This window comes from Cyprinus carpio, chromosome B8 (assembly GCF_018340385.1).
Source record: "Cyprinus carpio isolate SPL01 chromosome B8, ASM1834038v1, whole genome shotgun sequence".
Taxonomy (NCBI): domain Eukaryota; kingdom Metazoa; phylum Chordata; class Actinopteri; order Cypriniformes; family Cyprinidae; genus Cyprinus; species Cyprinus carpio.
In genome coordinates this window covers 7,490,509-7,516,796 of record NC_056604.1, presented here as the reverse complement: position 1 = coordinate 7,516,796, position 26,288 = coordinate 7,490,509, and the positions used below count along the sequence as shown (strand labels likewise).

Sequence of the window (26,288 nt, the reverse complement as noted above, 5' to 3'; positions counted from 1 at the left end):
AGGAGTCGACTGTGGTAGTATGATTTATTGTTGCGGTAAATTAATATGCAGTGAGACGTTTTGCATACTACATACTACGGCTTGAATATTATGGTGAAATGCAATTTTAATATAAAACTAAAAAAAAGATATGTTTTCCCATGTCAAAAGTACCAAACCAATGATTAAAGGCAGTAAAAATGTATTTGAGGGGTACATAGGTGTGAGATTGCTAATCTTTTCCAAATTCCCAGCAGTGTACAAACCTGTCAGATTTCTTCTGAAATACAGCCACAGGCCTGAAGTTACAACAGCACATCTTGCAACCAGGCAGTAAAAAACAAACCTTAGTAACATATTTACAGTCCTAAGAATTGAGTCCATATGTATGCGCTCTTGTGATACAAGTGAAAAAAAACTGATTTAGGAGTTAATTCAAGAGACATAGCATACTTGATGTGAAAATTCATATAGAAAACCTACATGCTCAAATAACTTGATACATCTTGAAAGCAACATCAATGATATAAACAACATGATATGAAACCTGCCAAATTCAAACCTCGTCAAAACGAACACAATCTAGCTCAAATGAGCACCTGAACTGTATCCCACGCCACATACGCCAAAAACATTTCTCGCAAACACTACATGAAACATGGATTGATGCCAAAAGTTTTAACAAATAGCTGTTTGGAAGCGATAAGATAACACTAAAAGGTTTTAAGTCTTTACATTCAACAAAACATCAAGGCTTGAAAACTTTGGTCTTTATGAGCAATAATCCGAGGAATCCAAGCACTCAGCTGTTCTCATGATCACATAAACACCATATGTTGTTCACATTGGTCTGTGAACATTTCTAGTTTGACTTTAGAGTTGTTTTGGTACTGCTGCTCTGCCATGTGATTTCAGCTGAAGGCACTTGGGGAACGAAGGTCAATTAGGCCTCGTAGTACTGTCTCTCCACCTTCTTAGTGACGGTGCTGCTGGACATCACTCCTCTCTGCACCATCTCCACCTGCCGCGTGACCGTGCCGCCCGACTCTGTGATCTGCCTGCTCGACATCATCATCACCCCTTCTAGAAGAAACACACATCAGACACCGATACAATGAGCGAAAAGTTACAATAAAGTCTAGAATTTAATTAAGTGAAATAATTTTTATTTCAGTCAACTGTTTATACATTTTTATAACATTATCATACACACAACATACTGTATGGTATTTCCAGAAATGTTAGATGACTGATATACCACCAATATAAATGTGTATAATATATTAAATAATATATAATACTACTTTGTTATATTTTATAATAATATTAGGGTAAAACTTTAGTATGGGGACCGATTCTTACCAATAACTAGTTGCTTTTTAGTAATACCTAATATTTACATCTTGGCTGTTTATTAGTATTATAAAGCACATATTCTGCATGACCATTTTCTACATCCCTAATCCGACCCAATACCTAAACTTAACAACTACTGTACTAACTATTAATAAGCAGCAAATAAGTTGTTTATTGAGGCAAAAGTCATAGTTAATGGTTTGTTAATAGCGAGAATTGGACCTTAAAATAAAGTGTGACCAATATTATTTATATTAGATCTATTTCACTAAATGATTAAACATAAATAATGAGTTTTATCGATAATTTAAATATTTTATTTTTGCTTTCTAAAAACAATGGTGAACACTGATATTGTGAAATTAAAACCTGTGTGTTAATAACAATAAAAGACTCTGTTCAGTAGATAATATTGAATTTAATTTTATAGATTTTTTATTTGTTTTAAAAGTATGTATTTTATCAATAAAAATATAAAAATTAATCAAAACATAAAAATTAAAATGATAAAAATAGTAGTAAATCTTAATTTCCCACTGTGGTCTAATTTACTCCAAACATAAATATTAATCAATAGGTTCAAATGTTAATTTCAATGTTTTGTTTTTCATTTATTTTTATGTGTGGTGTTTAACTGTTAGCATTCAACTTAACCTATTGAAATTTGTTTTATTTTAGAAAAAAATAATCATTTGAGAAATTATACATATCACAAAATAAATGAGCATAATTAGTCAAAATGGATTATGTAATTATGATTTGCTGATTAAAACATCATGTGAGGCCAACTCAACTGAAATTGTAACTCATAAATCGAAAAGGAACAAACTCTTCAATTGTGAATTTTGCATCCTGGAAGATGTGGTGTGTGTTATTACCTGAGGACACAAAGGGTTCGGAGAACATGGTGTGTGAAGTAATCTCGGTTGGTAGGTTGAACACCTCTCTCTTTGTGAGTGAATGACTGCTGTACTGTGACATGGAGCCTGAGGAGGACCAGAAAAAAAGAGGAGATTATTCAGCTTCAACAAAATTTATTACCAGTGATTTCCCTCAAAGATGACATATGATATAATGCAATGTATTTCATATTTAAACAAAATATTCAGCTGAAAGTTGTACAGGGCCAGACTTGATTTTATCCATTGCTATTTAATTGAACTATAGTATTTTATATTACTGAAACATTAAACATATACAGTACATAGTGAGATACATATCATAAAAAGGCACACACACACTATCATAAAGTATCACTCTCTCAGTCACACTGTAGTAACGTCCAGCATACCTCCATCTTGGGATTCGATGGTGATGATGCCTTCTCGCTCCGGTCCAAAGCCCTGCGTGGTCTGGGCTTGAACTTTGAATTTGTATGGCATGTTTTCTTTCAGGTCAGACACAGTCAAAGAAGTTGCAGCATTGCCATTCACCTGGAAGGAGCGAAGATCTCCTGCAAAGACACCAAACAGAGCGTTAACAAGGAAGCTAAAGAACAGAGGTTGTTTTTGATTATTGCAGTAGTGACTGCTGTGGATATTTATGTGGATTCAAAGTACAGTTGTCAAAAAAGAAAAAAAAGAAAAGTCAAATAGAAAATAAAGAGGGTGGTGTCTGACCTCCACTGTGCAGCTGTTCACAGGTAACCACGTAGCCCAGGATGTCCCCGTTGGGTTTACGAGGTTTCTCCCAGCTCAGCTGCAGCGTGTCTGGACTCAAAGCTGTAAAGATCAAAGGTCCTGGAGCGCTGGGAGTGCTGAGTGTGAATGGAGATCCTGGATGACAGCACACACATACATACATACATGTTTTAGTAAATGATACATACACATAAAATAATGTGTTTATATTTAATGAAGATTTCAGGATACTTGCCACTGCTAATGCTGGTATTAACTACTTTGGCCCTTATAGGTACCAAAAAAACAAAAACAAATTAAGAATGAAGGTGCGCTCACCTGGCATTGGGCTCAGTGGACTCTTAGGGTCGACAGCGGACTCAATGGTGATGACTCCCTCTCTCTCAGGACCCCAGCCCTCTCGACTCTGGGCCTTCACTTTGAAGATGTAGGAATGGTTGGGCAGGAGATCCTGAACCACCACAGAGTTCTGAGCGGGATTGTTCACTTCAATACGCTTTACTTCACCTATACGGGAAACGAAAGACAATCAAAAAATTGTTAGACATCCAACAGACATAATCTGTTATTATGTACATCATATATACAGTATATAAAAGTCAACTGTTAAACTACAGTATATAACAATTGTTTATACATACACACACACACACACATACATACATACATACATACATACATACATATAAATGTTTAATTTTAGTATATAATTTAATATACTATCATATCTTTTTGTAATGAATAGGTATCACAACTTAAATTGAGAAGAGATGGATCACCTCCACTGAGAAGCTGGTAAAGGACGCAGTAACCCAGTACATCGGTCTCACATTGGGGCTCCTGCCAGCTCACTTTCAGGGCCGTGGGCCCCAGGGCAGAGAACACCAGTCTGCTGGGAGTCTCAGGAACACCCGGGTTGAAGCGCGAGTCTGAGGGCACAAGCAGTGCAGACGGTAAAATGTCACACCAGAACAGACATTTAATTTTGCAGCCACAAATTGTTTTATTGGTTCAGCACTGGGGAAACAGCAGGGAACTGGCTGAGGTGTGTCAGTCTGTAAGTAAGTAAAAGAAAAGATGCTTCAAACTGAACTACATTTTTCAGTAGTATGACAGTAGCTCAGCTGCTTCTAAAACAGTTTAAAAAGATACTTTCCCAGTAGCAACTGTTTAGCATAAAAAAATGTTTTGGTGTCATATTTTGATCTTACCAGGTGAACTACTAAAATAGTCAAATGTGCTCTCCTACAATGCAGGATTTTTGAGAAATTAATTTTCATGAATATGTTCATTCAGACAAAAGTAAATGAACCAGTTCTAAAAAAAGATTCACTGATTTATTTGGTTCCCTGAACTGCATTTTGTCTTTTTTAAATACATATTTAAAAAAAATGGGTGTTCTATGAGTTCCATTTATTGTAAATGCATCTTTTTAATATAATCATGATTAATAAATAAGTTCAAAGCTGTCTGAAATGTTTGGTGCCTAAATGAATATTGTTTTATTTTATTTAAATATATAGAACACCTACTCAAAAAGTTCTGCATTTAACTAAAAGATCTGTGCTTAACTACTTTACATTATGAAAGGAAGTTATGGTTTCAAAGTATCCTCTTCCTGACGCACTGCTGGTTGTTTCCGTGTTCACTCACCCTGAAGAACACTATCCAGGTTCTGCAGTGCATCATTGATATCTTCAGACTGAGTACGAGCTCTGGAGCTCAAGCTGTAGCTGGTAGTTGTACTCTGGCTGAAGCTAGAGACCCCTGAGAGACAGCCAAGCCACGGCAGGGTGGGGTACGGCAGGGTGTGGCGGGAAAGGGTTGGCAGGCAGCCGTCGCATGACGAGAAAACAGCGGGAGAAAAAAAAGAGTAGAGAGAAGACAAATGGCATAAGGGGAAGAAAAAGAAGAGCAGGATTGAAGCGAGAGTGAGCCAAGGATTCTTGCCAAAAGCTGCACCTTGCGAGGCATTATATCAAATTCCATTGGCTTTGTGCACTCATATCTATCAGGCTTAATTTACCTAAGTTGTCCAAAAATCCACCAGACAGGTTTCCCATGACAATAGAATCCCTCACACCATCACCGTCCGTGTAATGCCTGTTCTCAGAACGTTTCCTCAGGATCACTTCCTCTTTGAGAAGTCCGCCATCCCTAATATCATATCTGTGTGTCGTTGAGCCTCCTGATTGTGACAAAAAACAAAGATGGGTTAATGAGCTATGGAGACAACGGATTCAACAATTTTGTTTTTGAAGCATATGTACTAGTGCTGTCAAATCGATTAGTCACCATTAATCACATCCAAAATAAAAATTTACATAACATATGTGTGTGTACTGTGTATATTTATCTGTATACACACACACACACACACACACACACACACACACACACACACACACACATATTCATATTTATATATAATTTATATTATTTATAAATATATAAATATATATTTTATATACACACAATACACACACATATTATGTAAATGAATTGTAAATTGTGAATTGCTCAAATTGTAAAATTGTATACTTTTTTCTTTGATACCTTTGCCAGAAATGTATGTTGTGGTGCTGCTGTTATTGGTCACACCGAGACGGGGTAAGGAATGGCTGTATGTGGATGAGGAGGAGCTGACGTTGCGGGAAAGGGAACCGCTTCCTCCTGGGAACAGGAAAGTCTGGTCCCACTTTCCATTTACAAACTGATCTGTAAGAACATATAAGAGAGAAGATGATATCATGAATTAGCACAGCACCATTAGCGCATTAGAGTTCACAGTTGAAGTTAGCGCTCCAGAATAGGGCTTTGCACTGCACCCCAGAGGTGGGAATCACCTCAACAGACCCAAACTTCAGAAAGCCTCTCAATTCAGACGAAGAAACTCTATTTTTATGGTAGCAATGGAATTAGCAGTCTACATAAAGATGGCAATTAGCACTCTGATACTCTTGATGCCAGTTAGCACTCAAGCGACTTTGCTAGCACAGCTTTGGGTTGACGTTGGGTGTAGATGGCATGCTGTCGGCCAGGGACAGGTCTTCACCTTGTGGCAGGGTCTGTGCATGACTATCGATGGCATCGGTGGCTGGGCTCAGGCGGCGGGGGATGATGTCAGCAGGGAGTTTCCAGGACACCTTACGAAGATCCAGGTCCGAACCGACTAGCTGGACATGCTTCCAGCGTGAGCCTTCCGTAATCATGTGGGGAAGCAAGCAAGGCACATGTGTGTGCTGTCTGTGCTCAACTTAATTCACCCAAAATAGAAAATTCTGTTATTTTCCTTTTTTCAAACCCCTAGGACTTTCTTGAATACAAAAGGGGATGGTAGGCAAAACTTTGAAAAAGCAAAGTGAATGGGGCTACAAAGCTCCAAAAATGTAAAAAAAAAATTAAAAAATGAATTTTTGTGAAATGTTAATTTCAAGGTTATTTATATCCACCATAGACCATAATCATGGTGTTTTTTTTATGTCATTTTTGAAGCATCCATCCCCAATCACTGTGATTTTATGGAAAAGATCCGAATCTCCTTCTGTAAATGTTGACAGAATTTTTATATTTGGGTGAAGTGTTCCTTTAATAACTACAGTAAGGCAAAGAAGGAAAGAAGAAAAGGTGGGAAGCTGATGTCTTCTGAGCCCATCCATGATGCTAGCAACATTTAGCAAGGCCGAGGAAACAGTCTGATCATTCTTGCCAAATGAGAGCCGTAGGAGCCCATACGTTACATTCCTGAACGCTGCACAAACAATAAGTTCAACTTCCACAAAGAGCCCAGTCACCCAGTTTTACAAAGCCATAAGGAAAGAAAATGCCATTATTCCATGGCAAAGGCAAGTAGTTGTGGGGTCTTCAGGGGATAAGAAAGAACCTTTTGATTTCAAAAGGAGCTGAATACAAATGATGTAAGGACATCATCCTGTTACGCTGCAGATGAAGGCAGACCTTGCCAATGTCTGACTGCTACCGACCAACGTACTACAAAAAAGCTTTTGAATGCTTGAAACAATTCCATCTACATAATCAGGCATGCAATACAGACAAGCATTGACATGTTTTGAAAAACATACATTTCCTGCTATCCCTGATGAAAAGACTACCATTGTCAAGATGCTAGTGTGATGGTGTCCCCTTTACCAAGAATTGCATGGCCAACCAGTTTACCCATGCTGGTTGAAATTTATCCTGGTCATTTCAGCAAGGATGTGCAGAAAATGCACTACTGTTCAAGTTTGGGTCCAGCCAGATTTTTATGTATTTGAATAAAGCCTCTTATGCTTAACAAGGCTACATTTATATGATCAAAAATACAGTGAAACGGTAAAATTGTGAAATTATTTAAAATAACTTTTTATTTTAATATACTTTAAAATGTAATTTATTCCTGTGATGGTAAAGCTGAATTTTCAGCAGCCATTACTCCAGTCTTTAGTGTCAAATGATCCTTCAGAAATCATTCTAAGATACTGATTTGGTACCCAAGAAACATTTCTTTTAATATCAGTGTTGACCCGAAACAGTTGTGCTGGTTAATATTATTGTGGAAACTGTGATACACTTTTTTCCAGATATATGGATAAAAAAAATAATAAAAAGTTTAGAAGAATGCCATTTATTTGAAATTGAAATCTTTTGTAATATTATAGAACCCTTTACTGTCGCTTTTGACCAATTTAATGGATCCTTGCTTTATGAAAATATTAATTTCTTTCTTACTGACCCCAAACCTTTGAACAGTGGTTTACATTGACTTCAATGTGTTGCAACAGTGCACCACATCACAAAAAATACCCACCTTCAGTCAGATCTGTGACGCTAGGCCTCTGGCTACCCGTTGGGGATCGCACATCATTACTGTACATCAGATAGCTATCATATTCATCGCCAGCTTCTGCATCCACAATGGGAATGTCCGGAATGATGGGAACTGTAGGAGTGATATGAACCAGAACAAATAAAACAATCAATTCACAGTCAGCTTGAGTTGAACTTGAGTTCAATTCCATCCCAGATGCTTACTTGACATGGGTCTGGTAGGTTGTGAAGCCAGGTTGATTGTGGCATCTCTGTACGGGCCCCAGCCCACCTTATTGCGAGCGCGCACTTTGTAACAGTAGGTCTGAGAAGGCTGCAGGTTCTCGATGAGCAGCATGCGCTTTTTGGGGTTGTCAATCATCACCTTCTTAGTAGGTCCTATAGGCTCTAAACAGAGAAAGAAACGTGCAATCAGAGGAGCACTAAATACTACAATACTGACATGCAGATGGTCTTAAAAGTTTTTTAAGACTCCTACTCTTGTCCTCGTCGATGGGTATGTAGATAACCTCATATGAAGTAATGACACCATTTGTCTCTGCTGGCTCCGCCCAGCTGACCTGAGTGACAGTGGGGCTGATGACATTGAATGCCAGGCGACCAGGTTCACCAGGTACTAGAGGGGTAAAACAATGAAGATGGCCATGTTTGTAAGACATAAACTTCATGGGTATACTAGAAAAAGCCAAGTAAAAAAATGATGACATCCATGCTTCCTAAAAATCTGAAAAAAGACCATTAAAATTAGAACAACCGCGAAGTCCAGCAACTGACTTACCATCCTCTAGAGTCTGGCATTGGATGACATCACTGTAATTGCCCTCTCCGAGTGCATTGTAGCCACATACACGCATCTCATAGTCACAGTATGGGTAGAGATTAGTCAGCTCGGCCTGAGGAGTCTTCATATCCAGCACCTGAGCATCAGCCTCAGGGTCTCCATAAATCCAGTACTTCACCTAGAATAACAGCAAATCACAGCTCAAGTGAAATATTTAACAGCATTCTCAACAGCCTTTTTATCTAAACTACTGTTTATTGAAATATTAATTTCATTAAATATTGCAACTCTAAAACTTTGAAATGGTCTGGGACTAAAAAAAACAGTGAAAGATCTACCCTAATATGACACAACTCACAATGTATAATCTCCTACTAGCCTACAAACACTTCTGTTCAATATATATATAGAAGTAAAGAAGGTTAAAATACAGAATACAAATTCCAAGTATGGGTCAACATACTTGACCACACATGACTTCACCTCACCTTACCTTTTAATTCATATACATACTGTATATGAATCATTGTTTTATATTGTATTCAATGTGTCTAAAATAGCACAATTAAAAACAGCACAATTAAATTTATTTTATACACTATAAATGAAAAAAATCTGCAAATAAAATCACACTGTGACTTATAAAGCCTAAATGTTCTCCCGTCACATTCCTGGCATTTGCAACTACAACTTTAAGTAAACACCATCTCATATTAGTTAACGCTGTGTAAATATTGCAACTTTGACAGATTTTCACATCTCTATCTAATCAGTAACAGGATTAGTGGTCAGAGACAGATGTTTTGAATAATCACTGTTGCTTAACTGGGCGTCTTCATTTACGAGTAGTTTTTTTTACTAAACTTTACAGAGGTACACAGAAAAAAATTACAGACTATACACACTAAATGATACAAAAACTAATGCAATTTTGTAACATGTTCTATCATATCATGTTACGTGACCTACCTTGTAACCATTGGCATTTGCACTGGGGGTCCAGTTCAGACGGATGTTTTTAGGGCCGGTAGCAGCAGCTTTGATGTTGGTTGGGGCGTAGAGGCGTCCTCCAGGAGATGTGCCTAGCGCATTAACATGTTCAGTTGTCTGGATATTCATTTTCCCATCCCCTGAAATGACAATGCAAATATTAAGTAACACTCAACATCTGCAGATTAATGGAGGGTTCAGTTTTTCCCATAAAACACAAAATCAATTAAAATACAATAAATATTTTTGCATTTATAGTTGGTTGCAAACATGAACCCCAAAACTGACTCTAAACCCCCTGTTTTCTCACCTCTACCATCGATGACGTTCACCACTGAGGTTTTCCTCTCTCCAATAGTTGCATTGTTGCTTGGGTCAAACAGTTCCAGTTGAAAGGTCTCGGGTATGATGGGAGATGGATACGAACGAGGATCAATGACAACGTTCTTTTCCGTCTCGCCAGGAGCAAATTTGAGAGGACCGGAGAGGTCGAAGCGTGAGGCTTTGTTTGTGCGCCAGTGCACAGTGGTCGGACCCTCCTGGTTTCGAGTGCGTACCACAGGGATGGAGTAAAGTGGGTCAGATGTACTGTAGGTTTGAGTACTCTTCTTAAACATCACAACACCGGGTTCTATGAGGACATATGAGACAATTCAAATTTAGGTTAAGGAATAACAACAAATTACACTTTTAAATCTGTAAGCCTGGTATATACCTGGTTTATCGGCGATGGTGATAGTGGTGCGTGGGTAACGGCCCAGTTTAGCACCTTGCCGTGGGTTACTCAGATCCATCACAAACTGTTTGACCTGTTTGTCCTCCAGCAGTCCATCTCCCTCCCCAAGCTCCAAGAGTTTCACTGGAACTGTCTTCTGCGTTTCGCCTGGTGCATAACTCAAGTCTCCATCAACTGAGATATAGTCCTACGAAGACAAGAGAAAAATAAGCACACAATCAAACAAATAAGAATGACTTCAGGGCGTCTTTTCCCTGCATATTCATATCATTTAATATTCATGATATGCATATAACTTATTTGGCACAATCTCTGTTGTGGTCTCATTTTATTAGAGAAAATTGAATCACTTTAATCAAATGTAAATAAATACAGAAATACAGAACTTGTAGTGAAACCCAAGTTGCAAAGTGTATTTTACCTTCTTGTCTTTGGCAGTGAGGTCACGGGTGCAGTATGTGACCTGAGTCCGTCCGTCCTCTATGATCTCACGACTGATCGGGATGTTGGCCACACCATCCTGACGACTGTAGGTGTATGCCGGCTGCAGGAAGGTGAAGATGCTCCGAGCTATATGAGAATAAACACAAATTAAAAAAAAAAACTGTTTTCAAGATTTTGCCACTTAATACCCACTTTAAAAATTCAGAAAATCAGAAAATGCTTGATTTTAAGAATAATCCTCACTGATTTGGCTGAAAAATATGCCAATGGTGTAAGAAAAAATGTTCTCTGTAAACATTTTTTTTAGATTTGTTCCTTTATTATTTAAACCCATCTTACCATGTTCCTTAATCACAGTGATGTTGACATGATCTTTGCCAATCTTCGCAGTTCCTACTGGAACATCAACAGCTTGAACAAGCAGCTCTTTCTTTTCATCATCCTCATCTTTGATAAAGAGGGGAACCCGGACATCCACTGACTCCACACCTTCCTGAAACTCCACAGCCCCTGCCGCTTCTACAAGACAAGGACATGGACGCATAAACATTAAATTCACATAACAAACCCAAAACGTTACAACAGGCAACAGACTGCAATCTAAGTGTAGTTAAAAGTCTGTGGGTTGTGCAGGGTGTCTGTACCTCTGTCAGTGGCTACAGTGTAGTAGCCTGGAACCACCTTCAGATCCCGGAAGTTTCCAGCCTGAACCTGTTTATCTGTCAGTTTCACAATATCTGGGTAACTGGCACGAGGAGCAGATAAAACTGTGTCTACAATCGTGTTGTTCTGTCTGTGGATGCAAATAAGAATTATTATTGTCTCTCTTCAAGTTGCTCCATTTATTTGACAAAACACAGTCAAACAGCAATATTGCTAAATATTATTACAATTTAAAATAATAGTATTTTAATATATTTTAAAATGTAATTTATTCCTGTGATGGTGAAGCTGAATTTTCAGCATCCATTGTTTCAGTCTTTAATGTCACATGATCCTTCAGAAATCATTTTAGTATTCTAATAAGAAAACGTTTTGTGAGATTTACCCTAATCAATAAACTCAGACTTAAAGTGACGTACAGTATTTTTTCAATGCTAGCTCAGTTGTAGCTACTGTACCTCTTTCCAGAATTTCTTTGTGTCCTGAAAAAAAAAAAAAAAAAAAAAAAAAAGACATGTCAAAATCTGAGACTCACCCAATACTTTAGAAAAAATTTGCCCACAAGGCACAGCCAAGCCCATTTTAATGAGTCATTGAGAGCTACTTCTCACCTGAATCGAGTCTTTTGCACTCTCTGTGAGCCAGGGATCTGCAGGAACACGTCATTGAGCTGTTTATGATAAAACAAAGAGAAATTAGCAGTCAGGCATGACGGTTCATGTGGGAAAAGTTGTTTCATGTTTTTTATTGGGTGGGGGGGCATCACACATTTATAAGCACTTACGTTGTCCTCTACTTCTCGCCTGAGCATGTCTGTGTCTCGAGCCTCAGGGTTGGATAGAGTTTCTGAATATTGCCGGTTCAAACGAAGAGAAACAGGGTACTGAACTATAAAGAAAAATACAGAGAGATAAAAGAATATGAACTCAAGCTAAACAAGCATGAAAAAAATGCCTGTGTGATTAAAAAAAAGAAGACATGTTAACCAAAAATTTAAAGGGATAATTCACCCAAAAATTACAATTCTGCCATCATTTACTTTCCTCGTATCGTTCCAAACCTGCATGACTCTCTTTCATCTGTGGATGTTTTGGACCCCCCATTGACCCCCATACAGAAACATTTTTCAAAACATTTTCTTTCTATTGTGGAACAATACAAAAAAGGTCACAGGTTTGGAACGACAAGAATTTAGTACTTTAATACTGAAACCTGTTCACACCAGATGACTAGACAACTAGTTGAATGTCGCTCTAGACTCACTTGTCTCTTTGGGGTTGGGTTTGATTTGGTTCTGTGGGTGGTTTTGTCCTCGATGAACATTGTCTGTCACTTTCCAGCGCACAATATCAGTGCTTTTGGGCGGGCCGGTGCGCACCATTGGGGTGTCCAAATGATCAGAGGTCAACAAAGACTGGCGTAGCATGTAGTGATCTTCTTTGAATCCCACCATACGACCTGCCAATCACAAACACATTAAAAACAAAACAGTAAATCTGTTTCTGCTGGTCCCTGGATAGTGTAACTGAAGTGTAACAGAGTGAAAGATGATTACCTCTGCCACAGCATGGGAGAAGAGCAAGACATGCCTGTTGGGGACGGAGAGCAAACATTAATCAGTTCTGTTCCACTAAGCTGTATAATACACATTAAACATGTTCGGATTGACTGTATTTTTGTTCTTTGTGCAGTATTTTCAGTTTCACTGACAACAGAAAATAACTTGACACTGGAGAATCCTGATGTTGTGCCTGGTTATGGGAAGGTGTGTGTGTATTAAATTGTCTTTGGAAGTTTACTAAATTTGACAAAACTTTCTTTTCAGGACTTTTTTTGACATGCTGTAAAATATAGTAAAGTAAAATAAATTGTATATGTGTATATCTACCTTGCAACAGGCACAGTATTTCCAGCAGCAGAGCAAGAGCAAACCAAGCAATAGCATCAGAAACATAATGAGAGGAATCAACCACAGGAAACCTGCAGGTGGACAGTCTGATAAACAGAAAAACAATCGGTTAGTTTAACCCTGACGTGCATTACTCACCACACTCTTGTTTAAGAGCTATATTTCGTAAGAAAAAAAAAATACATATGTATATGAAAAATTATTTTAAATGAACTTTAATGTATAAATCATTAAACTTTTTATCATATAAAAAGTACAATTAATATTTGTTTATATCTCACCTTTCTTTTTCTTTACCAGGACGTGGTGTTCTTTGTCTGTGATGTTTAATGGATAATTCACAGTGTAGTGGTATGTGCAGTCATCATCTTCATCACGGAAACTGCACGTCTCTATTACGTTTTTATCTGTGGACACAAGTAAATCAATTCATCATTGTTTCATCCATCCATAAACAACTCCATGAGTATAGCTATGTCTTTTAATATAAAACTAAGATCTGATGCATTACCTTCTTCGAGCTCTTCCACCATGATGATTTTAAAGGAACATTCATCACATTTCTGTCCTTTTCTCTCGCCGGTGTTCCAGGCCTGGCACTGAACGCAGCTCCTTTTGGCTTCACACATGCCCAATTGTTGCTACATTATGAAAGACGGTTGGAGTTGGTATAAGTACATAACTAATTAACAGGGAATACAGAGAGACCGAAACAACACAACACATCACAGTCGTACCTGGAAGTTTGCTTCACAAGTGCGGCTAAGTGGAAGTCCGGAGTGTTCACACTCACAACGACCGCATTTACACACACCACGACCATTACAGATGCCCTACAAAAGAGAACACTTTTATTATACACAGAACTGTGTTTTACCTATGTTTTAATTTTTTAAAAGAAGTCTCTTATTCTCTCCAAGGCTGCATTTATTTAATAAAAAAAATTATAAAAAAATAAAACTGTAATATTGTGAATTATTACTACAATTTAAAATAACTGTTTTTTTTATTTCAATATATTTTTTAAATGCAATTTATTCCTGTAATGCCAAAGCTGAATTTTCAGCAGTCATTTAAATTTAATGCATCCATGATTAATAACAATATTACTTTCTCTAAAAAAAAAAAAAAAAAATCTTACTGAGCCTATATTGTTGAACAATAGTGTGCTTGCATAGTGACTTTATATTTTTGTGAACATTACCCCTTTGCTGTCAAGACATGATTCATTGCTGATGGAACATTCACAGGCATCTCCAGTCCATCCCGGTGTACAAACACATCTGCCCATACTGCAGCTTCCACGTTCTGTTGTTGCAAACAAAGATAAAAGGTCATAAATCTGGAAACTTAACTATGACAGCACATCAAAGCATGTCTGCAACTAATACAACATTATCAAATGACGGTACTGCCTGTCTTTTTTTCATCTCTCACAATAAATTTGGGATATATTAAAATCGAAAAATCTTTTCACTAACCATTACAGAGAAATCCACCAAATCTCTGGCACTGAGATTTGTCAAACTGGCAGAAGGGCCCTTCAAACTGGTTTGGGTTATAGCACACACAGGTCCCACACATGCAGTCTCCTCTGCCCGAGCAAGGCTCGCTCTTCCCAGATTCGATGCACATGGCAGAGTCTGTGGAGGCACCTACTGAACAGTTACAGAAAGGGCCTAGCCTATGAGAGATGGTGCAGAGAAAAGAAGCGGGGTTTTAGACTGCAATATAATCGGCACAAACCAAAGGTGTCAAAAGACATCAAAATGAGTACTACCATCCATCATAACACTGGCATTTCCCACAGACAAGATCTCCACGGCTGTTACAGCGCACTGCATTTTTAACTGGGGTCTGATGTTAAAGTAGAAACAGAAGTGTAAGATTTTAAATGAACACGCAGAATAGGAGAAGGGTTATGAAGAGGTTGCAGGCCTCACCTTTTCGCAGTCACATGTATGACAGAGCACTTCAGCATTGATTCTGAAGGCAGAGCTAAATGTGGTTGGTTTGACTCTTAAGATTCCTGCCCGGTCAGCCTGGTTGGCATCACACACATGCTGCGGTCCCACCCGATTAAGAGCCTTCAGACGGACTTTAAATTTACCCTTTACAGAGAGAAAACTTGAATCAGCATATTTATGACAAAGTTTTTGTATTTAAAAAAAATAAAATTGTGTTTATAAAATTGCAGTGCATGCAGCTAGTGTGACAGCCAGCATGCTTTTTGTTTTCTGTTGAATATGTAATAAATAATATTAAATATTTCAATAAATAAATAAATAAAAGATAATTAAAGAAATAATTTTTTTTTTAAATTAATTAAAAATATGTTCGTAAAAACAGAAGCACTGCAACTTAATAAATAAAATACATAAATCAATAAATTAGCTTGAGGTACAGGGAAAATGTCAGGGCAAGAAAAAATCTGAATTACTGGCCCGACCTGGATTATGATTTAACTTTTTAATTCATATTCAATTATTTAGTTTTTCCTTCATTATATTTCTACCTTCTGAAAAAACGGGCAAGTGTGTGAGAGAATACATTTGAAGTTGTCTGTTAAAAAGAAGTCAAGGCACTCACAGTTTCACCTGGATTGATTTGGAAAATGCTAGACTCAGAAAATGTGCCAGACTGAGAAAATATCTCAGCTACCACTGCTTTTGGTCTGTCTTCTGCACGGATACTGATCTTGGAGCGAATATTCTGTTCAAAAAATGATGGTTCAAAAAAGAATTACATCCATTTAAATAATAATAATAATAATAATCTCAGCAAGGTATTTGGTATGAAAATAAATTTACCTGAAAAGCTTTGTCTAAAATGTTCAAGATGTTAGAGGAATCTTCTTGCAACTGTCCCACCTCAGCAATAGGGAAGTATTCAGAAAGTTTCTACACACAAAGGAAACCAAAATGTGTGTCACAAGGAAGTTTATATCCACTCTTCAATATAATGATTATTCATATTGGGGTCTCTGAGAACTTTTAAATGGACATAAAATGCACTAATGTCACTGAGACAATTAAAATACTATTTAAAAGCATACAAACCTGATAGTAAGTGTAGGAGTGGTTAGTAACTGCGAAGATTGGAATGATGTTATGTTTCAACAGAAGTCGCACTAGGGTAGGTATAGATGGGTAGTCTTGACGAGTATCATGTGTGTAATTTCCATCTGAAGTCAGATGGCATTGCTCATCATCTCTACCAAACAAGACCCCAACAACAACATTGGCACCGTCTGCTTCATAATGGAATGCCGATTCAGTGGAGAAGACCAGCAAGTGGGTGCTGTGTTTCCTCCAGCCAATTTGTTCCTGTGAAAATGAGAAAAAAGTTATACTGTAGCAGTAAAGAATAAGTTACCGTTTACAGTACTGAAAATGCCAAGCATTTTTCACTTCTGTCTACCAAATTAACTTCTTAAATATAAACTCTTAAGACCTGGCAGACAGCAGTCTGTAAGATGGCATCAAAACCCCCCTCGGGGGCGTCCAGGTTGCCAGATATGCGCTCTCGCTGGAGCTTCTGTCTAAAGGTGCTTATGTTGCTGGTGAGACTGATGACATTACGGAATGAAAACGGAGGGTCACTGTTGGCCCACGGCATTGCTAATCTGTAAGAGGAAACACATATATAAGGAGCGTGTGCAGACAAAGTCAAACTGTGTGGTGCATTAACGCTGTATTATTCTTACTTGGATGGCCTCATGTCTGTCTGTGGCTCGGTGACTTTGTCTACAAATTTGCCAAATCCAATGGTGTAATCGTCAGAGAGTGTGCCAACAACTTCAGCTACATGAGGTAAAACCAGACAATGAGTGATTATTAAAATGTTGCAAAACAAACAATTTTGTACTCATGAGTGTGGCTCCCAACCCTATCTTGCCCAAGGGGTATAATTTCGAAAACAGCAAGACAATGCTCAATAGATTCAGAGAGAAACTCAAAATACGTATTTAAAAGTTGAAGTTAACTTGACCCACCATCTAAATAATGCAACACTTATGGCTCAAGATGAAAAACAGTGGGACGTGACACAACAGCCAATGTAAAATTATTAAGGTCTTCATTTTTCATTATTCATTTAGCAGACACTTGTCAGTTATGATGGTTGCATCTCCCCTTGCAATGTTTGAACTAGGCAGGGCGATATAGCTAAAAAAATGTTTAGCCTTTTGGTTATAATTAGGGCTGTCAAATGATTAATCACGATTAATCACATCCAAAATAAAAGTTTTGTTTAAATAATATATGTATGTGTACAGGGTATATTTATTATGTATATATAAATACACACACATAAATTATGTATTTAGAAAATATTTACATGTATATACATTTATATATTTATATTCTTATATTTTATATTATATATAAATATATTTAATATATAACATAACATATTCTTCTTAAATATATACATGCATGTGTGTGTATTTATATATACATAATAAATATACACAGTATACACACATATATTATGTAAACAAAACTTTTATTTTGGATGTGATTAATCGTGATTAATCATTTGACAGCCCTAGTTATAATATATAAAATTATTATTTTATATTGGCTATATAACAAACTGTTTAATCAGAGTTCCAGTTTAAACTGAGTCAGATCTAAAAGTACCAACTCTAACACCATGTTTTCTACTGTAGTTTATTGCAAAATTTACAGTGGTGCTTAATTTTACACAGCAAATCATCATATAACACCCAGCCCAAATTACAATGGTTACCAGCCCAGATCTAACCACTATGCTACATCACCCTCCTCGCTTGCTCACCCAGCTGGTCTCCCATCCTCTTCAGGTTGTCCAGATCATCAGACATAGAGTTGGAGAAGTCCATGAGGATGTAGAGGTCCAGAGGGCCACGGCCTGGTTCAAACACCTCCATCTCCACATCCTTCTCCTCCCCGGGGAGAAGCGTCATCCTCGTTAGCTGAGGGGCCACCTGAGAGTACTTCAGTGCCTTGTTGATTTTGATATTCTGAAAAACACATAAAGACACACAAATGCATAAACACACATGACCCCATGACATGGACATGTAACTAAAGTGAGGGGCAGATTCTGATAAAACAAACCTCTTCAGTTTTGAGAGTGCTCTCAATTGTTACCATCCGACTACTACATTTACGGGCCTCTAAGTTTTCCTTCAGGTCACAACGCTCATACTCGAAGAGCTGAAGAGAAATAACAGATAAAAATAAAAGCTATGACACAGCTGTGGTCATACAGAGAACTACAATAGGTTTTATGAACATACAAATAACCAAACACTATAGGTGTTATTTGCAGTGGGGGCCATAAAATAAAATACAGTACTTGTCGAAGTTCATTAAGATTTTTTTTTTTCTTATTAATACTTTTATTTAGCAATGACACATTAAATTGCTCAAAAGTGACAGTAAAGACAAAAAAAGAGAAGAATCAAATCACTGTGTACAACATACAATAAAGCGCTATATAAATGCATCATTCATTCATTCATTCATTCATTCATAAATGAGTTAATACTCTAATACAGACCTGAACTCTGGATCAATACGTCATAGTGACTAGTTATGAAAACATGTGATACACATAAACAACATCAATTCATTCTTCAGCATAAGGATCAGGAAGTTTCACCTCATCTGGGCAGTAAGCACATCCTGTGCCAATCCGGATACATTCTGAGCAGGTTTTTGCCCTGGCAGCGGTACAGTGGTTCACTATGCAACACAAAAACCATAGTCTTCTTAGGATTATATATCTGGGAAACCTTTGAATTTCAATGCATTAAATAAAACATTTAAACATCAAACAAATGATACCGGAGACTTCCTCCAAACTAACTTTTTAACATTTTTCTAAGCCATTTTTGCAATGACTTTCAAACCAACTGTTTTATTTTTGAAAGAGTCCAAATAGAAGCAACCAAATACTTTTTCCATCATTATTTTTAACAATAAATCTATTATCTACTATCATAAATGATGATGGGGACTGTCGGTGGACAGCCATTTTCAGGTCTCTCCAGAGATCTTCGATAGGGTTAAAGTCAAGGCTCTGGCTGGACCAATTAGGACATTCACAGAGTTCTCTCTAAACCACTCCTGTGTTGCCTTGGCTGTGTGCTTAGGATTATTGTCATGTTGGAAGGTGAACCTTTGGCCCAGTCTGAGGTCCTGAGCACTATGGAACAGGTTTTCATTGAGGATATCTCTGTACATTGCTCCATTCAGCTTTCCCTCAACCCTGATCAGTCTCCCAGTCCCTGCCTCTGAAAAACAGCCCCACAGTATGAGGCTGCTACCAGCACACTTTACTATTGGGATGGTACTCTGCAGGTGATGAGCAGAGCTGGTTTCCTTCAATCATGATGCTTAGAATTGAGGTTCATCAGACCAGATAATCTAGTTTCTCACAGTCTGAGGGTCCTTCAGGTGTTGTTTTGCAAATTCCAAGTGTGTTTACATGTGTCTTCACTGAGGAAAGGATTGCGTTTGGCCACACCACCATAAAGCCCAGATCGATGGAGTGTTGCAGTGATGTTTCTCCTTCTGTAGGTGTCTCCCATCTGCATATATGATCATGGAGCTCAAATAGAGTGCCCATCAGGTTCTTTGTCACCAGTCTAACCAAGGACCTTCTCCATCAATTGCTCAGTTTGGCTGGGTGACCAGCTCATGGAAGAGTTCTTGTGCCAAACTTCTTCCATTTGAGAATAATGGAAGCCACTGTGCTCTTGGGAACCTTCAGTGCAGCAGCATTTTTTTTGTAGCCTTCCCCAGATCTGTGCCTCAATACAATCCTGTTTCTGAGCTCTGGAGGCAGTTTCTTTGACCTCATGACTCGGTTTTCGCTTGGATAAGCATTGTCAGCTGTGAGGTCTTTTATAGAGAGGTGTGTGCCTTTCCAAATCATGTCCAATCAATTTAATTTACCACAGATGGACTCCAATCAAGGTGTAGAAACATCTCAGCAATGATCAAGAGAAATGGGAGGAACCTGAGCTAAATTTCAAGTGTTGTTGCAAAGGGTCTGAATACTTATGTAAATGTGCTATTTCATTTTTTTCTTTTTAATACATTTTTCCAAAATCTGTTTTCACTTTGTCTTTATTAGGTATAGAGTGTAGATTAATGAGAAAAAATGACTTTAAACAACTGTAGTATCAGACTGCAACATAACAAAATTGAAAAAAGTGAAAGGGGGTCTGAATAATTTCTGAACGCACTATATATATATATATATATATATATATATATATATACACACATTATAGCATGCAAAGCATTTGGACTTCACTGTATATATGTATATATATATATATATATATATATATAAAGTACTTCACTGTATTAGATAATAAAATATCAACCCAAATGCCATCACATATATTGGTGGTGCCATTACCAATTATAGTTAGCAGAAAGTAATCTGATGTTTTTAACTGACTTGGCATTGCTTCTTAAAAAATGTTTTTGTAATTGAGATTTGAGGTTAAGGGGGCTTAAGAGTTGATGTTCCCACCCTCACTAGCACAGCTGGCTGTCACAGCGAGCAAGAGAACGTAGATCCCCACAGCGAGACGTAGTGCCCATCCTCCCATTTCTGTCTGAAACATAAATACAAAAACAGCGAGATCACACATTTTACATAAAGTTAAACATGGTGAACAAACAGATTCACATGCACACATACGGAGATACACACCATAACTGATCATAACTGAACTGAGTAATTCAAGGCATTCAAGATATGCCTTGGTAAACACCATAAAACATTCAGCAAAAACCTCATCATGACCAGACACACTGCAGTGGACATTTACTTGAAATCTACATCATTTATCTGTATGTGTCCATTACACTTTTAGAGACTTTTAGAGACCACTGTCCATATCTAATCTACAGCAGAATAGCATGCACCTCAGCTGTTATATCAGTGCTTAAATCACAAAAAACATGCAGAAATCTGATCCACCTGCCCGATATCACTTTCTCTCGCTTTTCACTCTCTCCCTTTCTCCCTGAAAACATCAAATGAAAGTTGAGGCCAGTTCACCCCCCATAAATCTGAACTCTGACAGTAAAGAGGAGAAACAGACCAATGATTCCTCAGGAATTCCTCTCATATCCTCTACAGATGGACATGGTGAAGAGAAAGACATTGGAAAGTTTGAGAACAACTTTTCATATTATATATTTGTGCATTACAATTTGGTCTTATTTTTTTCTAATTGAAATGCAAAAATTCATTTTAGATTGTATTCTGCATAATGTGATATAACTTTAATTTAATTTTTTTTGTAATTACATAAATTTCTGACTTTAATTCCATATCAATATTTGCTGATTAGAAACAAGACACATTTTTGCATGTGTCAACGCACATACTGTATGCATCAGACACTGTCACTTCTCATTCTTCTTTTTTTAGCGTATTTAGTTGAATTTCGAAGCCCTGCATTTTGTTCAGTTTTATTAAAATAAGTGTACTAAATTATCATGTTAAATTGAAAGCCTTGCAAATTTTATCCAACCAAAAACTAACCCCCAAATTATACAAAACAATACTTTTCCACCTCAAAACAGGATGTTTTAAATGTTGGCACATCCATTAACTTTACATTCACATATAACTGCTCAAGTTCATATTTTGACCAAAATCACTGGAATTTCACTCCCGGATGCAAGAAAACTCAATCGTATATAAATATCACTGTGCCTGAGACCTGAACAGACCTTAGCATGCTATTGTGAACCTGATCTGGCCTATGCTAACCTGGGCATATAAATCATGTTTAGTCATACACAGAGAAAAAAAAAACAGAACCCAGAAGTACCTACAAATATAGCCTATTAGACATTTTTTTGTACTTGACATTTTCTTGTGGCAAATGAAGCATTTTAATAAGACTTGTCATTTCTTCACACTGCACTTTTTGCATCTTTTGAAACTTTAAGGAACAACTTTTTTAAAGCTAATTTTCCCGGCAAAGCTAAATACTAATTTGTCTAAATGTGAATTCATCTGAGAATAATACTGACATTAAAATACAATCAACAAAACTAATAGTCACAATATATACAGAATGATCCAGACACAAATATGAATTGCTGGACATAATGCATAACATTCAAATAAAAATTAACAACTTAAAATGAAAGCTGCTTCAGAGCTTCAGACTCTCTTTTGCAAAAGGCAAAACAACCAACAGCCAAACACTCTCAAATATTCATAAAGTGAGTGACGTGACATACAGCCACTCACTTTATAAAGATTTACTGGAATATTTTTAGAAGATGAAAAACAGAAACAGCTGAACAGTAGTGGGCAAACTTTAAAGACCTAAAGCAAACTGATTCAAAGAATTCTATTCATTTCGCCAGCCACAAACATCAGCTGAAACACACAACAAACAAAAAGAGACAAGCAAGTAAAGAGGAAGAGGAAAGTACAGAGATAAAAAAGAGCCTAACAAAATACATGCATGACTGTGAGTCTTTACTAAAAGACTGTTGATCTCACAAACCTCTTAGTTTGTTGTTTCCCAATCCAAGTCCCAGAGTCCAACCAGAATCAGCAAAGCTCTCTAAAAGAAAATCCTTAATTCTCTCCCTTGTGTCCAATGATTAACTGAAGAGGGAAAATAACCTGTTTTCCACCTGCGTCTTCACAAATCCAAACAACAGGGAAACTTCTTGTGCTTGCAGGAAAAAGTTTCCTTCCTACCCCTCTTGGTGCTGTGCAAAATCGACTGAATATTCCCCCCAGATACGACTTGTGTTTAAGAGTGAATGTGTGTCTGGTCCCTCCTCCTGTGCTCAAGCTGTTCAGGTGGGTTGCAGGCAACACCCTTCCTTTCTTTCTCTGACTTTGTGAGGTAACAAGGTTGCTCCACCTTTCCCTCTGTCCTCTGCTCGTTCGCTCTCTGCACATTCCTTTAGCAGCACCCTCACCTGTGTGGACTTGAGAATGACAGGTCAGAGCTCCTCCCCAAGGGGGAGAGGAAAAGAGAGCGAGAGAAAGAAAGAGAGGGAAAGAGTGAAGAAACCCTGCCCTTGCACAGGGAGTGGCAGGCAGATATATTGCCTGCAGGGTACAAAGAATCATTGCCACACTCATTCCTGCACATGCATATGCAGGTACACACACGAACACGTGCCTTGTCACACATTAAGACAATGCGGATAGTTTTGAAAGCGACCAGCTAAACTCAGAGGTATGCGTGAAAAACAATCTGACAGACTTCACACACTCAAATGAACTTAACAGCTGACACAGAGCATTGCCTTTGAAGTCTTTCAAATGTCACTGCCACTAAAATGTGCCCTAATTCAAGAGGGAAAAGAGAGAGTGAGACAGCAAGAGAGTAAGAAAGAGATACAGAGAACAAACAGGGAAAGAGGGAGAGAGAAAGTGGTGAAAACTTGCATTCCTGTGCGGAACAAAGCAAAAGTTTCCAGAACGACCTCCATTAACAACTTGACCAGGTCAGTGACCTCATCCAGACCAGCTTAGAGAGAGAGAGAGAGAGATAGAGAGGATAAATAGAATGATAGAATGAGATATATATTATCAGACAGACAGACAGATCAAAACACATCTTAAGTACTCAGAATTAAAAGTGGACTTTGAAGGATTAATTGCCGCTTTGAACGATTATGTAATTGTGGCATCTGTAATTGTAATTACAATTATAAATTTGACTTTAATTGTGCAGCCCTAAGATAGATAGATAGATAGATAGATAGATAGATAGATAGATAGATAGATAGATAGACAGACAGACAGATAGATAGATAGATAGATAGATAGATAGATAGATAGATAGATAGATAGATAGATAGATAGATAGATAGATAGATAGATAGATAGATAGAAAAACAGACAGATTTATTAACAGAACGATAGAATGACAGATAGACAGACAGACAGACAGACAGACAGATAGATAGATAGATAGATAGACAAAAACAATCCAGATAGCCAAAAACAAACAAAAACATACAGGAAAAGTGTACAGACACACCATGGCAACGTAAAATCATGGGAAGCACATTCCCGCAGGGCAGATGCATAACACTAAACACACAATGAGTCAGAAATAAGGTGTGTCCTTCCCTGAGTAACAATCAGACTGCCTGGCACTCAGTGAAACGTTAGAAAGGGATGTGTGTGGTACAGCTGTCCCTCGAGAAAGACCTGTGGAAAAACTTAGCTGCTATTATTGCCATCTCTGTCTACCAGACATCAGAAAAGTTCCAACTGCATTTCCTCACGTGCTTGAATGTTTCCCTTGGATATTTTTTTTTAAAACATCAATGTACTTAAAGCATTAATTCTGGCTTTAAAAGACATCCAATTCATAATTAACCTTCTTTTATTTATAAACACTGAATACATACAGGCTGTTTGGATTTTTACAAAATTGGCACAAAGATACAAATTAATCAGTTGAAAATCGCAATAAGTGGCAAATATTACATGTTTGATTGTACATTTAATGAACAAATTTATTAAGTTTTGTGTAAATTTTTGCTCTTAGGAATTTTTTTTTTTTTTACTGTATCTTCTGCCAATGTCAGACACAATTTCCAAAATAAATATTGTATTCCTCCTAAACGGTCAGGAAGATACCTCTCAGGATTTCCCTTTCCCCACCACAAAGAATAACTGTCAAACATAGTTAACAGTTACCGTTATTGTTACTGATGTAGCCCGGCTAAAAGCATCTCCCACAAATAGTGTACAAAATAGGGCCCCGAGAGAATGAATGAATTAACGATTTTGTTTTAAATGCTGATTGTCATCTTCAAAAAGGTCAAAAGAAGGTTTTGCACTCAAAATTTGGGTCATGAATAATTACTATTTTAATTTTTGTAATTTATCATAGATAGATAAAAAATAAACACTAACAAATGAAATACTAAATAAATGTTTTAAAATCCAGAATGGCAACAGACAGGTTTGCAGGTGAGCCTATACTAAGCAGCAACAAGTGTCAAGACTTTAAAGACATATCATGTGTTAGAACTAGTCGCTTATTTTGTTGCTAACATATTATTTCTCATGGGAAATTAGATTTGTGTCTTCTTTAAAGGAAAACGCATGCCTTAATAAAGAAGTGTGCAAGAAGCTTTAAGAATCAATGCTGACTACAAGTGAATAATACCAATGGTTACCATTCTTGGCAGGATGTATGAATCGTTCATTCCTTAAAACCTGCTGCATATGTTTTATAAATACATATTACAGCGCAGACTTACACAAACACTTCTCCAAAACAAATATTGTTTTCCCCCTCAACGGTCAAAAACATTTCTCTCAGGCTTTCTCCTGGCAAATCCGACCACCCATAAAGCGTGTAAAGTCTGCAAACAGTTTAAACGTGTTTTTAAAACACTTACAATATTAAAAACGGGTTTTATTTGCTAAAACAAAGTGATTTAACTCACCTCTTCAGAGAGGAAGCCCGCTGTCGCCTGTAACCGTCAGGTTGTGTCAAAAATCTGCGAGCCCCTAGAAAACATCTGTGGGCATCTTAGGCGCGTTCCGAATCGGCCCAAATGTTATGTATCATACTTACAAACATTCATGCATTTTTAAATTCACATTTTCCAAGCACTGGCAAACGCCCTGGACTGCGTTACGCACATTTTTGGCAACCGCTCTTTTGTGAGGCGAACGGTTCCATCATTTACATGACAAAAGATTCACTCAGAATTTATTACTTTCTTTTGTTATTTGTAATCAAGTCGGACAAATGAAAAGGGGAGCCTGTGTCTTTGAAAGCAGACTAAAAACTAGCAAATAAGAAGAGCTAGACTCCAAAGAGCTATTCTAGGCTTCTAAACCTACCAAAAAAAAAAAAATGTAGTACCACAAACTTGGAAAAGTCCAGTACGTACATAAGCGACATTCCTATATGTTATTTGAACGTCCTATTATTCA

The 26,288-nt window shown here is 37.4% G+C and overlaps 1 protein-coding gene across 4 annotated transcripts; it reads right to left on the bottom strand.

Moving 5' to 3' along the window:
* Positions 1 to 5: 5 nt before the first annotated feature.
* itgb4 (integrin, beta 4) lies at positions 6 to 25,982 on the bottom strand. Of its 4 annotated transcripts, none has more exons than XM_042729454.1 (42): positions 25,793 to 25,982; positions 20,862 to 20,946; positions 18,975 to 19,057; positions 18,428 to 18,526; positions 18,126 to 18,330; positions 17,032 to 17,128; positions 16,779 to 16,950; positions 16,385 to 16,651; positions 16,136 to 16,225; positions 15,915 to 16,037; positions 15,269 to 15,436; positions 15,106 to 15,182; positions 14,807 to 15,009; positions 14,530 to 14,633; positions 14,063 to 14,158; positions 13,837 to 13,966; positions 13,607 to 13,732; positions 13,305 to 13,411; positions 12,972 to 13,005; positions 12,680 to 12,874; positions 12,201 to 12,304; positions 12,028 to 12,086; positions 11,875 to 11,898; positions 11,398 to 11,546; positions 11,093 to 11,272; positions 10,731 to 10,879; positions 10,289 to 10,496; positions 9,884 to 10,204; positions 9,553 to 9,713; positions 8,581 to 8,761; positions 8,281 to 8,418; positions 8,007 to 8,189; positions 7,783 to 7,914; positions 5,532 to 5,693; positions 5,002 to 5,163; positions 4,629 to 4,742; positions 3,755 to 3,904; positions 3,294 to 3,482; positions 2,955 to 3,110; positions 2,627 to 2,788; positions 2,214 to 2,321; positions 6 to 1,062 (listed from the first exon to the last, which is right to left on the bottom strand). In XM_042729454.1, exons 2-42 carry the CDS (start codon positions 20,938 to 20,940, stop codon positions 923 to 925), a joined length of 5,787 nt encoding a protein of 1,928 aa, XP_042585388.1. In that variant the 5' UTR covers positions 20,941 to 20,946; positions 25,793 to 25,982; the 3' UTR covers positions 6 to 922. The 4 variants fall into 4 exon arrangements, with proteins under 4 accessions (XP_042585388.1, XP_042585386.1, XP_042585387.1 ...); XM_042729452.1 differs by lacking the exon at positions 25,793 to 25,982 and adding an exon at positions 22,867 to 23,287; XM_042729453.1 differs by lacking the exon at positions 25,793 to 25,982 and adding an exon at positions 22,867 to 23,287 and having other exon boundaries at positions 20,862 to 20,942.
* Positions 25,983 to 26,288: the final 306 nt, after the last annotated feature.

What these genes read in the sequence shown, in the direction of transcription:
- itgb4 (XM_042729454.1), bottom strand. Translation starts at nt 20,940, where the DNA reads ATGGGAGGATGGGCACTACGTCTCGCTGTGGGGATCTACGTTCTCTTG. An exon ending in TCTCCCATGCTGTGGCAGAG is followed by an intron (nt 12,875 to 12,971) that starts GTAATCATCTTT and finishes TGTGATTGGCAG; the next exon opens with GTCGTATGGTGGGATTCAAA. An exon ending in TCACTGCCAAAGACAAGAAG is followed by an intron (nt 10,497 to 10,730) that starts GTAAAATACACT and finishes TTGTCTTCGTAG; the next exon opens with GACTATATCTCAGTTGATGG.